This window comes from Ascaphus truei, chromosome 1, assembly GCF_040206685.1.
Source record: "Ascaphus truei isolate aAscTru1 chromosome 1, aAscTru1.hap1, whole genome shotgun sequence".
Lineage (NCBI taxonomy): Eukaryota > Metazoa > Chordata > Amphibia > Anura > Ascaphidae > Ascaphus > Ascaphus truei.
This window is the reverse complement of record NC_134483.1, coordinates 226,651,445-226,667,450: the sequence shown is the minus strand read 5'-3', so window position 1 is coordinate 226,667,450 and position 16,006 is coordinate 226,651,445. Positions and strand designations below refer to the sequence as shown.

At 43.2% G+C, this 16,006-nt stretch overlaps 1 protein-coding gene across 2 annotated transcripts in view; it reads left to right on the top strand.

Moving 5' to 3' along the window:
- Positions 1-16,006, top strand: part of CAMK4 (calcium/calmodulin dependent protein kinase IV) — a 564,785-nt gene that overhangs the window by 286,940 nt on the left and 261,839 nt on the right. For both annotated transcript variants that reach the window (XM_075601861.1, XM_075601870.1), the window contains exon 2: positions 9,768-9,846. In XM_075601861.1, coding sequence (XP_075457976.1) covers positions 9,768-9,846 — 79 coding nt within the window. The remainder of the gene's footprint in view (positions 1-9,767; positions 9,847-16,006) is intronic.

The following is a 16,006-nucleotide window of genomic DNA, read 5'->3' as shown; positions in this document are numbered from 1 at the left end:
ATATTTATGTAACCTCCAACAATTTTTGTCCTGCTTAGTGGGTGTGCGGGAGGGTTCGGATCTACTTATACCTTACCTCACGGCACTTGCCCCCTACTGAGGGAACCAGCCGTTACTATACCAGTGTCTAGGTAAGCAGCACCTTCCAGTCACTAAGCCGACTTTAAAACTACTTCTATCACGCCTATCATGTACTACATGCGATAATCACGCATTGCCTACCATGCACTGTATATAATACTTATGTATTGCGGAGGCTCTCTCTAGTGCTTCGCTTATGCCAATTATTTTTAATGCGAACCTCCCAGCGTTTACACTGCACTTATTTGCCACAACCACTCCCTTTGTGAGTGCTGTGAGGGTTCATACTATATACTAGTCATCTCCTTTATTGGAGACTAGTTGATCATACACATCCTTGAGGATGTATCACTACCCCCTGCATTAGCCTAACAGCCGAGCCACAGTATACATCTATACATTTATTAGGTTGGCACTATATGCATGAATACCCTATTATGGGTGTCTACATTAGCTATTTTACTGTGCATACTCTGTACAGTGAAAAATAGTGATAAAAGGCGCTAACTACTTATAATGTGACAATATAATGTGTAAATATACACAAGTGCAAAAAGTGAAATGAACAGTGTGCTCAATAAATAACCAAAATAATAAATGCTAAAATTGGTGACCCTGCTCAAACCCTCCGGTGGGACCTGTTTCACGGGTTCCAGAACGTATGATATATCTCAGACAATCCAGGAGGAGCACATATGGGAAACATAAGAAGAAATAATACAACATTTAAGTGCAGATGTATTGGTAAAGAGAGTATGATGAGATGCAGTCTTGGCTCTGATGGTAAGCCTACTTACAAGATGTCAATAATAAAAATGCGTTTTGCAGATAGGGCTGCTACCCAGTGGATGTTAATGATGTGTGGAACTCCCTCTAGGCTCGTCCCGTCAGCATGGTTGTGGTATATACGAGAGAGAGACAGCAAAACATAGCGCGATCTGATGTATACAAAACTTTATAAAAATGGGTATATAAAATGTGCACTTACAATGTGCTAAAAACAATCAAGCATTTGACACAATAAATGTGTATGTGCTGAGGTCACCGCAGCTCTCACCGCCTCCCCTTGGTAATCCGAAGCTCCATCGCTTGCACTTTGAGGTCCCAGCTTCACTCCGAGCTTCCTTCTGTGCGTGTGACGTCACGGCTCTGAGGATACTGTGCATACTCTGTCATCCTTTTTTGGCTAAAACGGCGTAAGGGCGTTACTTTATTTAGTGTTCCCCTCTAGTGATATCCTCACAGCTTGACATCTTGCCAAGCAGTATGAACGAGGTTACCCTCCGGTTCATTATTGACCATTTATTACAGGTAGTTACACAGATCAGATCTATCTTCGCATTTGATGCCCAGGATTATTAACATATATACCATACTAAGTCTACCATTATAGCACGTCTATAATTACACGCTCTGATACATATATATTGGGACAAGACTTTACCTACATAGTGGTCCCACTACGGCCCCATTCCTATATCTATAGGCAGCTATATGTATAGCACAAGATCCTGAATATCAATCAAGGATCTCCATATGTACAATCAACCTAACCACTTATAGTTATGTTACAAATGACACAGTCACGTGCTGTAACAGAGGTGCCAGACTCTGCAACAGATGTGCAGATTACTCACACATGGCTGTGTGAATTTTGCAATTTTATTATATTTTTTCAACTCTATCCTTTCATCCTGAGTCCCTTTCACCCTTCGGGAGTCCTAGAAGAGAAGCATCAACCTTCACAGAGCTATATAAACTCTGCAACTTATATGAAGGCCACTCACACATGGCCGTGTGAGTGAATAAATATATTATTATCTTTTCCTCTACCACCCTGATTATATTGAATCCATATGGTTTCTTGAAGTTATTCTAAACACATTTTAATCTATTTTTTTTTTTTTTTTGTAAACTTGTTCTTTATTTGCTTTTTTTGGTAAGACCAATGGGGAGTGGGGTACAGAACATAAAAAGGGGAGGATGTTACTTTTGAATTGCATAGCATTGTATCCTGTTATATAACATCGTTTAGTGGGGAGACAATAATGACATCACTGTTGGGACAGCATACAAATTAACTAGTACAATAAATTAACTGAAAAAGACTGGGAGGGGGAAAAGGAAAAGACAAAAAAAAAAGTAATTACTTTATCAGCAGGTTTCCACCTGTCGGTGTACCATAACCGCAATACCAACAAAACAGTAAATAGGCACACATACCTTTGTGGACTATTGAGTGCCGAATACCCTCCAGGCCCTCCTCCTCATTCTAGACCGATACAGAGCAAATCACACCAGGGTTTCCTCAGGAGATATGTGTTTTTTTTTTTTTTTTTTTTTCCTTCTCTCCCTTTACCCCCTCTTCCTCCCATCCTTACTTCATGTGTTTTTAGGGCACTTCTATTATGTGTTTTTCAGATTTGGAGAGTTCCCTTAATAATATATCTGTGTCCTATGTAAGTTCTCCACGGTTCCCAAACTTCTAAGTATTTCTGTACTGTGTCATTTTGTATCCCCTTCAGTTTTTCCATAAGACAAATCCTCCATAATCTCGCTTTTACAGCGTGTATGGCCGGCTGCTGTTCCTGTTTCCAGGCTTTGGCTATTTCGGATCTGGCTGCTGTTTATATGTGTGTCAGTAGTTTATCTTAACTTTTTTCCATATTTTCGATTGGCCTGCATAGCAGCACCTTCCAGGGGTCTAGGGGGAAGGTGTACCCAAGAATTGTCTGTGCCATATTATGTGTGGCCCTCCAGAGCTTTGTAACCTTCGGGCACGTCCACCACATATGTACAAAGGATCCCTGCTGGCCACACCCCCGTGTACACAGTGGAGTCAAGTTTCTAAAAAATTTGGACCATCGTAGTGGGGTGTAGTACCATTGGTGGAGCATTTTATATGCATTTTCTTTTTTTAATACACATGTGGAGCTCTTTGCTATTCCTTCATATTTGTTATCCCACTGCTCTTGATCTAGTTCTCCCAGCTCCTCCTCCCACTTCGTCATCAATTTGGGCTTTATCTCCAATTCCTTTTTACCCTCTGCAAGTATGCTGTATACTTTAGAGATTAGACCCTTTTTGTCCTCCCCCATGAGGCACAAATCCTCAAATGCTGTGAAGTCGCTATACGGACCTGTCCTCTGTATGTGATCCCTCAATTGAAGATACCTAAAAAATCAGGGAAGCCATATTCTCTCTTTATTGTCTCAAACCTCTTAATATCGTTGTTTGCCCATAGATCTTTTACCCTTGTGATATCTGCCTTGCTCCAGTCTTTAAACGCTGTTGGTTCCGTGCCCGGGATAAAGCTAATATTGTCAAATAGTGGTGTCATCTGAGATTTGTAGTTGGATAGCCCATGTTTAAGTTTCAATGAATCCCATATGGTTAGCAAGTGTGTGATAGATTCCAGGGGCACGATCAGAGCTGGTCTTTCTTTCTTTGTTAACCACAGTATCATTTCTATAGATGACCCAGATATCACATCGGACTCAATTTCCACCCACTTTTTCCTCTGTGTATGTGCATGCCAGTGAACCAGTTGGCTTACATGCGCCACTTGATAATATTGCCACAAGTTTGGCAAAGCTAGCCCTCCTGACTGTTTGGGTCTATATAGTGTGGGCAGCTTTATTCTTGCTTTTTTGTTATTCCATATGAATTTTGTGATTGCTTTCTGCAGTTCATGCATGTCCCTGGCTCTGACCTGTACTGGAAGTGTGTGGAATAGGTACAATATTCTTGGCAATAAGTTCATTTTGATAGCATTTACTCTACCCATCCATGATATATGATACCTGGACCATTCTTCTAATTCTTTTTTCAGTGTTTTTATTAGTGCTGGGTAGTTGGTCTCATATATAGTGTCGGGTGTTTTAGTCAGCCATATTCCCAAGTACTTTATGGCCTGTGTCTTCCACGCAAAATCAAAGTTTATTTTTATTAGCTTTAGTTGTTCCTGAGGGAGGTTTATATTTAGGGCTTCGGATTTTTCGTTATTTATTTTAAACCCTGATAATTTCTGGAACTCTGACAGGTTACTAAATAGGTTTGGGAGTGAGGTGATGGGTTTTGAAATGGTTAACAATATGTCATCGGCGAACAATGCCAGTTTGTATTCTTTTTGTTTAACCTTAATTCCCTCGATATCTGCTTTCGCCCTGATTTGGGCTGCTAACGTTTCTATCGCTAATGCGAACAATAGGGGTGACAGGGGGCAGCCTTGTCTTGTGCCATTTCTTATGTGGATTTTCTCAGTCTGCATATTAATATAAGATACTTTAGCTGTGGGTTCTCCATATAGTGATGTAACAGCATTCATAAATTTGCCTTTTACTCCAAATGCTCGAAGTGTCTCAAACATATATCCCCAATCAATGCGATCAAAAGCGTTTTCGGCATCTAAAGATAGTAGCATCGAAGGCGTTTTATTGTGTTTGGCTATCTGGATTAAGTCAATTGTTCTTCGTGTATTATCCACGGCCTGACGAACTCGTATGAATCCTGCCTGATCTGCGTGTATCAGTTGCGGAAGATACTTATTCAATCTTGTGGCTAATATTTTTGGAAAATATTTTGAGATCGTTATTGATCAGGGATATCGGTCTGTAGCTTTTGCATTGGGTGGGGTCTTTTCCCTCTTTATGTATTAATATTATTTCTGATTCCAGCATTGATTGCGGAAACTGCTCTCCCTCAAGAGCTTTATTAAATATCTTTAATAATTGGGGAACTATTATGTGGGCTAATTTTTTATAGTAAATATTGGATAGGCCATCTGGTCCCGGGGCCTTGGAGTTCTTCAACCCCTTTATTGTTTCTAATACCTCTGTCGATGTTATTGGCTGGGATAGTGTTGTTATATCCTGTGCTGTGAGTTTAGGTAAATTAATTTTTCTGAGAAATGCTCTCTGTTTTTCCTTGGTGGTGTTCTCTTTATCTACTTTATTTCCATTGTATAGCTCTTTGTAATATGTGGTGAATTCATTAGCTATTGTCTGTGGGTTTGTTGTACACACCCCATCTTTTCTTCTAATGCTATGTATTCTAGATTGCATTCTATCCTTCCTCAATCTTGTGGCCAGCATTGTGTCAGCCTTATTGGCCTTCTCGTAGAATTTTTGTTTCGTCCATGCTATGGCCTTTTCAGCTTTATTAGTCAGTAGTAAATTTATTTTCCCTCTTAGGTCCCGCAATTCAGTCTCCATGGCTATACTGTGATTTACTTTATGTGCCTCTTCTAGGGTCTTTATCTTTTCTTGCAGGCTTGCTGTTTGTTTCTGTCTCTCCCTCTTTCTATGCGATGCGACACTGATGAGTTTTTCTCTCACCACAGCCTTATGGGCCTCCCATAGGATATAGGGTGCGTTCACGCTACCTTCGTTTATTTGGAAATAGTTGGTGGCCTCGTTAATGATCTCGGCTATGATTTCTGGCATCTTTAGTAGAGACTCGTTTATTCTCCATGTCCCCTTACTTGGTTTCTTATTATGTCTTCAATGTGCACTTCAACTGGGCCATTATCTGACCAGGTAATAGGGTGGATTGTGGCCTTTGTAATTTTTGGGATCAGTAAGGAATCTACAAATATGTAGTCAATCCTTGTGTATACTTTGTGGGGAGCTGAATAGAAAGAGAAGTCCCTTTTCTGCGGATTCATCTCCTTCCATGCATCCCTTAAATCAAACTCTTTAAGTCCCTCTCTTAGCGTTTTTCTCTCCCCTTTTTGGGCAGCCATTGTCTTAGCTAGGGCAGGTTTAGATCTGTCTTGTTTTTCATTTAAAACTATATTAAAATCTCCCGCCAAGACTAAACGGCCCCAGGAGGTTGTGCCCAGCAGTCGAAACAATTTTGTAAAAAATATTCTCTTATTTTCATTCGGTGCGTACACATTAACTAGGGTTATTTGTGTATCTTCTATGCTCCCCGTGATTATTAGGTATCATCCTTCTGGGTCCCTTCTTACCCTGTCTACCTTAAATGGAGAGTTCCTTGCTAGGAGTATGGCCACCCCTCTTTTCTTTTTTTCCTTTGCCGAAGCTGTGTATATCTGGGGGTAGAATTTTTGTCCCAATACGTAGGGGTGGAGCCAGCAGTGAAGTGCATTTCTTGTAGGAATATTGTGTCCCCTGAGAGTCTTTTATATTCTGTCATGGCTAGCTTCCTTTTTACCACATTATTCAGCCCCTTGGTGTTATGCGATATTAGTGTTAGTGTCATTTGTATTTACCTGGGTGTGAGGTCTTCTTCTCTAGTGGATTCGTTTTCTGGTTTCCCTTGAGTGTCGGCCTGGAGGGTATCCCTGCACATCGTATAGTAATGAAAACATTTAAACATGTAAACATCAAAAATAAAACAACATATATAGGATAATCCAGGTGACTAACATAGCCTGGATTTGTGTGTTCACTGGACGTGAATGATCTTTCTCTGCGATTGCGCAGTAGCGCTAATCCCACACCCATAACCTTGAGTTTTTACGGACCGTACTGCGGTCCCAGGCGGCGGGCCCGCTCAACAAATCAACTTTTTTTTTTTTTTTTTTAACATTTAACATTTCTATCCCTTTTTGTTTATTTTATATAATATAATAGACCTTCCTTGCCAAATGTGTAACTCTAGACCATTGTGACCAGCTCTATATAGAACAAGCATAATTCAACAGCCGAAATCATACATTGACCCTATCTTGTCTACAACACACCCCCCATACATTTTTTTTCCCCATTTATTTATTTTTGCTTAGCTACATGTATTCTGCATACTGTCACCAGTACTTCTACCTTATGAATTACCCGCTCAACCATGGGGGGGAATGGTTTTGACCCCTTGTTATTCCTTATCTGGATCTATATAACACATCTCAGTCTATCATTTAGGCATAGTTCCTTATATCGGGATTTACGGGTCTTCTCCTTTTTAGCAGGTTTTGCATAGACCTAAGATTTAAGATTTCTGGAGTTCCTTTGGATTTCTTCTATGTGGAGTGGCTCCTCTGCCCACTCTTTCCATACGGGTCTGACGGGAGGCGGTCTGTGTTCTTCGCTGGTCATGGAGTCTGGTGGTTGCAATCTCAATCTTTCTAGGAAGTCCACTCCCTCCTCTGGATCCCTCATGTAGGCTTGCGTTCCATTCCTGGTGGCGATAAGGCGAAATGGGAACCCCCACTTGTATCGAATTTCGTTGTCTCTCAGGACTTTTGTGATATGTCTCAGGGCCATCCTCTTCATCAGCGTTGATGGGGCTAGGTCGTTGTACACGTCTATCGTCACATCTCCCCATTTCAGCCCTCCTTTTTCCCGTGCCAGGTTAAGAATCTTCTTTAGTTTTAAAGTAGTGCATCCTCACCACTACATCTCTTGCTCTATCTCCGGCTTGTGGTCTCGGTCTGAGCGCTCTATGCACCCTGTCAAGAATCAGTATTGCTGGGGGCATTTCCGGGAGAAGGGTTTGTAGCCATTCAGTTGTTGCTCTCTCCAGATCTGTGACCGTCTCTGGAATGTTTTTGAACCTGAGGTTGTTTCTTCTTGCCCTGTTTTCTTGATCCTCCTGTTTTTCCTCCACGGCAGCCATTCTGGATCTTAGGGCCAGTATCTCTGTATCCATAGTAGACTGATTGTTAATGGTTTCATCCACTTTATGTTCCAGTGTGTCTGTGCGCTCTCCTGTAGAGCTGACCTCTGTTCTGAGGTCTTTGAGAGCGCTTTGGAGCTCTTGGTGGAGTAAGGTTTTTAGGCTTGCATATATGTTCTCAGTGTCTTTTTTGGTTGATGTTTGGTCACATACCTCAGGTTCAGGTTCAGTGTCTGACTGAGTGGGAGATGTCGCTCTGCTTTCTGACCTGCCCGCTTTACTTTTCTCTTTTGTCCTGAAGAAGTCTTGCGGAGTTGTTTTTTTCGGAGCCATTTTAGAGCGTACTAGATCCAACGCCTCCAATCTATGCGTTTCCTACTTCTATTGTTTTGTTAGATGCTTTGGTATGCCCGCCACCTCATGGAGCCCGCTTCAGGCGGCCATTGTGGACTGCGCACGTGCGCACCTCCGGGAAACATATTAGTGTTAGTTACTCTTATTTTGGTAGTTCTCTCTTGCGTAGGGTGCTCAGGGACGGGCCCCGCCAGCTGTAGCAGTACAGATGAGATTTAGTTATTATCGTTGGTTTCTTTATCTGTCACTTTTCATGATGTTGTTGAGTAGTCCCAGTCAATCAACAGTCCCTTGGCTTGGTTAGGCTGCTTTTTTTTTATTTTCTGTTTATTTATTTATTTATTGTTCTGTGGGGGTCTGTGCCTTTAAATCAGGCATGCGGTAGCCATTTTGGATTTGGCCGACACGCAGACTGGAACGCAGGGATCCAGGCGGCTCCACTCCCTGCAGCAGCTCTGTCTTCACCTCGGAGGCACAGGAAGGCGGAGGGACACGGAGGGAGCACAGGTAGGCAGGGGGTAGGTCGGTACGGCTCACCCCGAACGGCCGCCGGCCAGGAGAAGGTACTTTTCATCGCGGAGTCAGTCTCGGCCAGCCGCCATTTTAGGCTGCTCTGAGACCGGAGCTCCGAGTTTAGTGCCCCGAAAATGAGCTGATTTATTGAGCACCGGAGCCCTCTATTGCCCACCACCTGTGGGGAGGCAGGATTGCGTGTCCCAGTGGGGGTCCTGGCAGGTCGGATGCCAGCTCCTGTCTTTTCCTCTCCCTACACGATGGCGGCCATCTTGTTAGCCGTCCTGCACCTTGCGGAGCCGCCACCGTATGGAGTCAATGGGTAGGGGGGGCCGTGGAACAGCGCCGAGACCGGCGGCACAGACCTCCCAGGACCGCACTGGCAGCAATTTCTAAGGGGTAGATGGCTGACGCGACCCCTCGCTAAGCTCGCCAGTCGGCAGGGGATGAAGGATGGGTCTCTCTAGGGCTAGCTCTGGAGAGTGCTCTGACTTTGTGTGGCACAGGACTCAGAGCCGCAGCGTGTTGCAGGGCTAAATATGATTTTCTGCAGCCCCTTCTCCTCAGTCGCGTCACTCTCCCACTCACCTCGGTGTCAGTTAGCGTCGGGCAGGACAGGCTGCGCTTCTCCTATGGCGGTGCTCGATAGGCCCCTGGAGCCACTGTTTTTTTTCTTTTCTTTTATTTATCTTAATAATGTCCATATATTTAATTTTTAGACTCAAAATGGTCCCTATGTTGTAAGCTGTCCAAATGCTTAGGAATTTAGTTTATTTGGCTGGTGATAAGTTAGGATTGCTGTGGATTGCAAATTAAAACTTGAGGAGCTTCAGTATAATGCGGCCATCTTGGTCTGACTCCAAACCACGCCTCCTTAATCTATTTTTTATTCTTTTTCCCTGTGCGCTCACTGTTACTCTGTTTCTACCTCATCATATGAGGATCCAGGGAGGTTCCTCTTCTAGCTTAGCAGCAGCAAAAGTTTGGGGCCAGTATATTTTTATATCTTTTGGTCCTCTTTCTTTTGTTCACTCGCCGTTTCACACTCTGCACTAATTTAGAGTATATTATTATTATTATTATTTGTAGGGAGTGCCCCAGATTCCACAGTCACATTAGAAAATACAACACATTTTGTGCATTTTAATATGAAATTTGTTTTGTGGTGTAAATATGCTACATTGAATACTTTTGTGTTTGAGTACAGCATACCAGCTCATCACTACCTGTTTTTAATATAGGGGTGCCACGTCGGTTGTGTACAGATGCAGGCAGAAAGGAACCCAGAGACCATATGCTGTCAAAATGCTGAAGAAAACTGTAAGTTGAATTTTTAGTTCATTTATGCACTTTAGTTTTAACATTTTGTTTTAGGTATAATGACAATAACGATATATCAGTAGATATATATATATATATATATATATATATATATATATATATATATATATATATATATATATATATATATATATATATACTAGCTGATATACCCGGCGTTTTATTAACATATGTTTTTAAAGATAGTACAGTATTCATTTTGGTGTCCCATTAAACTACAATACAGGCATACCCCGTTTTACGTACACCCGCTTTACGTACACTCACAAGTACGTACATTTATTTTTAGTTGCACCATACCCCTGTGTACGTACACGTGCTTCGCGAGTACGGACACCAGGGGGCGGCGTGCGAACCTCAACACTCCTGCAACCTCCTTCATGCTTGTCTTCATTATGGTGCGCTCGATCTCCCTGTTCCCTCTGCCCTCACATCTGTCTCCATTCCCCCTCCCATCTGTCTCCATTCCCCCTCCCATCTGTCTCCGTTCCCCCTCCCATCTTTCTCCGTTCCCCCTCCCATCTGTCTCCGTTCCCCCTCCACTCACGCTCCATAAAGCAGCAGCTAAACCAGTGAGTCCGCCCGTGACTCTGCTTCCTCCTTCTCCCCTCTCCTCCCTCCTCCCTCCTCAGTGTGTGTGTGTGTGTGACTGAGTGACAATGTGTGTGTGTGTGTGTGTGTGTGTGTGTGTGTGTGTGTGTGTGTGTGTGTGTGTGTGTGTGTGTGTGTGTGTGTGTGTGTGTGTGTGACTGAGTGACTGTGTGTGACTGAGTGACTGTGTGTGACTGAGTGACTGTGTGTGACTGTGTGACTGAGTGTTTAACTGAGTGTGTGACTGAGTGTGTGACTGAGTGTGTGACTGAATGACAGTGTGTGACTGAGTGTGTGACTGAGTGTGTGACTGAGTGACTGTGTGTGACTGAGTGACTGTGTGTGACTAAGTGACTGTGTGTGACTGAGTGACTGTGTGTGACTGAGTGACTGTGTGTGACTGAGTGACAGTGTGTGACTGAGTGACAGTGTGTGACTGAGTGACTGTGTGTGACTGAGTGACTGTGTGTGACTGAGTGACTGTGTGTGACTGAGTGACTGTGTGTGACTGAGTGACAGTGTGTGACTGAGTGACTGAGTGTGTGACTGAGTGTGACTGAGTGACTGTTTGACCGAGTGACTGAGTGTGACTGAATGTCTGTATGTGACTGTGTGTGACTGAGTGACTGTGTGTGACTGTGTGTGACTGAGTGACAGTGTGTGACTGAGTGACAGTGTGTGACTGAGTGACAGTGTGTGACTGAGCATCCGTGTGTGACAGTGTGTGACTGAGTGACTGTGTGTGACTGAGTGACAGTGTGTGACTGAGTGACAGTGTGTGACTGAGTGACAGTGTGTGACTGAGCGACTGTGTGTGACAGTGTGTGACTGAGTGACTGTGTGTGACTGAGTGACAGTGTGTGACTGAGTGACAGTGTGTGACTGAGCGACAGTGTGTGACTGAGCGACAGTGTGTGTGACTGTGTGTGTGTGACTGAGTGCGTGTGTGTGTGTGACTGAGTGCGTGTGTGTGTGTGACTGAGTGTGTGTGTGTGTGAATGAGTGCGTGACTGACTGAGTGAGAGAGAGAGACTGAGTGAGTGAGAGAGAGAGAGACTGAGTGAGAGAGAGAGACTGCGAGAAGGAGAGAGATGCTATACAGCGTGCGCGCCTCTCACCTCCTTGCTTGCTCCCATTCATTTTATTTGAATAAAGCCTACTGTATTTATATTGGTTACAAATGAATTGTTTACATCAGTTATGCACATATATGACGATTGCAGTACAGTGCATGCATTGTAAAGTGGAAAAAAGGCAGTGCTTCACTTTAAGTACATTTTCGCTTTACATACATGCTTCGGTCCCATTGCGTATGTTAAAGCGAGGTATGCCTGTATGATGTTTCTATATGATTGCCCTAAATTTGAAAAGTATAACAAAACTATCTAATAGATTATTTTAGGTATATATATATATATATATATATATATATATATATATATATATATATATATATATATATATATATATATATATATATATATATATATATATGGTAAGAGAAAAAAATAGGCCCTGAAAAAGTGCTTTTTCAGGGCCTATTTTCCTCTCTTACCCTATTTATCTGCCTTTATAGCACCACCGAAATATCACTGCATATTGGATTAATCCAGTGTCGGTATTTAGTTGTATCTATTTCCCTTGTGGATGCGGGGTCTCTCCTTTTTCTCTTGTATATATTGTGACATAGTCCAAAGATGTTAGGCAGCTTTCTGCCCCATTTTAGAGCAGAAAGTGCAGGAATAGCTAAAAATGATCCGTTCCACAGCTTCACATTAACTCAGGCAGCTGGATGGAAAATCCAGACCACAGATTACAATGGCTCTAGTTCTCCCTCACCTGCTCTTCTAATCACATGCACAGGTATTTAGAGCAGAGAGGTTTTGCATTTCACTCTCTCTCCTTGGAGCCTGGGGGCTGGGGGTGTCGCTACTCTCCTGCATCCAGTATCGAGGTTGACGGCCTCTCCACGTATCACAGTACCAGAGGATTTGCCTGGACACCCCAAACAGATAAGATAAACAAATGGTTACTGCTGTTGCTAAAAGACTGTGCTGTATCTTGTGACCCTAAATGAGAGAGCATTGTTTTAAGCTGGGGAACCAGTTTAGTTGGCCAGCAGCTGTTAGAGAGACTGATTTTGATGTGTAGTTAGATCCCTGAAAGGGATAGGATTTTGTTTATATAATTTGGTTTCTTTTTACTTGAAATAACAGTGTGGGAAATACTGTAACAATGAAATGAGTGAACTGCTGAATGAAAGTATCTGAGTACCTCTAACCTACACATGTTAAAGCTGCAGTACCTTACTTGGATGAAAATAAAGCAGGCAGAAGCCTGAGTTAAGCAGCTTAATACTTTGCATGATCCTGTTTTTGTATTAAATAACCATAGAAGACTGTGTCGGGAAGAACCCAGACAGACGTCAGCACTACAAAAGAGGGGCGTTTGTCACATATGGTGGAGAATGCGGGCAGACACTAAAGTCTGTGGGTTTGCAAATAAATGCGGGGGTTTAAAATGGCCGCCCAGCTGAAGTAAAATACAGATGCTATGAGTGAAGTCTGTTCCACTGTGTATATCAGTTGTGCTTCTAGCATACACAGAGAATGTGCGAAGTGTGGATGCAATAGCACCCTGAACCCAAACAGAAAACCAAAATGTTTTGCTGAAGAAAAAAAATTTTTTTTGCATCTAGCAAGTGCTGTTTGTAAAGCTAATGCCTTTTGCTGAAGTGAGTGAATTTGCAGCTAGCAAGTGCTGTATGTAAGTTGCTTTAGTGAGTGAAATTGCAGCTAGCAATTGTCCCTGCCGGGTTTCTAAAATGGCCGACGTGAAATGTTTGTTGTGTAATGTACGTAACCATACAAAACAGTGTCCCTTCAGGCCATACTATGATCACGACCCTGGAGGAGAGCCGTACCCACAGATGAATTTAGTATGCTGGGCCTGTCGTGAAGTAGGTCACATGGAAGATGTGTGCCCCAAAATTTTCAAAGACAAACAGCTGCAAAAGCAAGCAACGCCCTGTGAGTGCAAGCAAGATGTGGAAGCTGATAACAGTGAGTGTGTGCCCAGGACCACTGATATCTCTGGAGCTAATAAAGCAAAAAGAAAGAAAACTGTTCCTCAAGTCACAGGGGAAGTGACCGAGCCACTTGAACCTGCACTGTCAGGACATGCGTCAGAAAGGCGCCGAGATGAGCAACAGCCCATAGGGCCTGGCGCAATCGTCCCAGGAATGACGACACGCCTAGAGATGACAAAGGCTACTGCTACCATCATAGGCAGAGAGCCAAGCGAATCAAAGAAAACAAGAACTGACTGGAAACTATGCTATGAGATGTCCCAGAAAGATGTGCAAAACTTCATCACAGAGTTGGGGGTTTCTCGGCAAGAGGCTAGCGCGCTTAAAGCAGAGCTGGAACTCTCACGCCATGAGGTCTACGCTCGCAGCACAGAGCTGTGTACATTGAAGGAAACCTATGAGAATACCCTGAGTAATTTAGAGACTGTAAAAAGAGAGAATGTAAGTCTGACACAGAAAAATTCAGACTTGACTGACCAGATCAGTGAAGGTGATGAGAAGCTTCACCAAGCAGAAAAAGTGGAGAAGCAATTGATCCAGGAAAAGTTAGAAATGCAGGAAGCACTGCAGAATACAGAATCAGCGGCGATCCAGGCGACACAATCTGCAGAGCTCCAAAAAATGGAGGCGCTGATGCAAACCCAGAGCAAGCACCAGAAAGAGGTGAAGACCCTGAGGGAGGTCTGGCACGATCAGGTTGGAGAGCTGCAGAAGCAGATGGCTGAGCGCGAGATACAGTGCGCCAAGAGAGAGGAGGTGTCCGTCCGTCAGGTGGTTTGCCTGACACTGCGCTATAAAAGCGAGATGGCCGATATCTACAAGCAGCTGGACCACACGGCAAATGAGGGGGCCCGGCTGCAGCTGGAGCTGGACAAGACCCGGGAGGAGCACCTGCAGCTGCAGGTCAAGAATAGAGAAAATGAAACAGAGTTAAACCTCGCTCTGAAACAGATGACGGACATGGGAGAAGCGGCTAAAGTGGTTCAGTCGGGCTATCAATCCTACCTCCTAACCAAGCAAGCGGTACGTTCCTATACGTGTATCTTCAATGCTGTTGCAATATTACGATTTGCTATAAAGATGAAGTTGGAGAAAGAGATTCCAAGGCTAAAAGAGACACGGTCACAAAAGGAGACCAGGGAAAGTAAACTCAATGCCCTCACTGATGACAAAGAGGAAGGAGAAAGAATTGACTTTGATTGTGCTGCTGTTATTCCAGAAACAGATAGGCACCCTCCTGAGAATATACTCCCTGATCTGGAATTCAAAAATCCAGATCCTCAATTTCATTTACGTTGTCCAGAAGATTATCAAACTAGTGGACACACCCAGGACAACACAGAAGATGTTTTAGCCAAGTGGGTGGCAGTTCCTGAAAACACAAACTTGTTGACAGATCCTGATGACATGGTTAATATGGACTACGTTTGTACAGAGGCAACTAGGTCTCCAAAACCCAAAGGCCTGGTAATGGCCACAAAAGGGAAATCAAAGATTGAAAAGAAAAAACAACGAAGGTTAACACGGCGCCTGAATAGTTCCATATCTCACCAATCTGGACCACACTGTGGAGCCAAGGAGAATCTGGTCCAAGGGTCTCATCAGAAGCTAAAGAAACAGTCCAGTCATTTGCAGGTTGCAGCGGGCTATGAAATAAAGTCAAAGGATGCAATAGACTGGAAGTCAAAAAATAAAAAAATAAAAAAATGTTTGGGGGAACTGACCGATTTTATTTTTTTTATTACACGTGTGGACTATGTCACGGACACTTAACTATGCAAATAAGCATTTTGTCAATATTACAATGTTATATTGGTTCTCTGTGTTGAAAATGTAGCTAAACTACAAATTAATATACAGGGTTGATGGCCCTTAAGATTACAAGGCTGTAGTATAAGAGAAAAAATATTGGTAGCTTACAATATGGAAAAAAAAAAAAAAATGCCCTTTTCGGTTGGTAAATTTATAATGAAGTTCATATTCGTATCACGTGAATACTTAATGTTGTACTGAGGAGTTAGCTCAAGTATTTCAGGTAGGACGCTCACCCCAGTGAGGTCCATGGCCGCTCACCCCAGTAGGTGTGAGCTGGGGAGGGGGATATGTGACATAGTCCAAAGATGTTAGGCAGCTTTCTGCCCCATTTTAGAGCAGAAAGTGCAGGAATAGCTAAAAATGATCCGTTCCACAGCTTCACATTAACTCAGGCAGCTGGATGGAAAATCCAGACCACAGATTACAATGGCTCTAGTTCTCCCTCACCTGCTCTTCTAATCACATGCACAGGTATTTAGAGCAGAGAGGTTTTGCATTTCACTCTCTCTCCTTGGAGCCTGGGGGCTGGGGGTGTCGCTACTCTCCTGCATCCAGTATCGAGGTTGACGGCCTCTCCACGTATCACAGTACCAGAGGATTTGCCTGGACACCCCAAACAGATAAGATAAACAAATGGTTACTGCT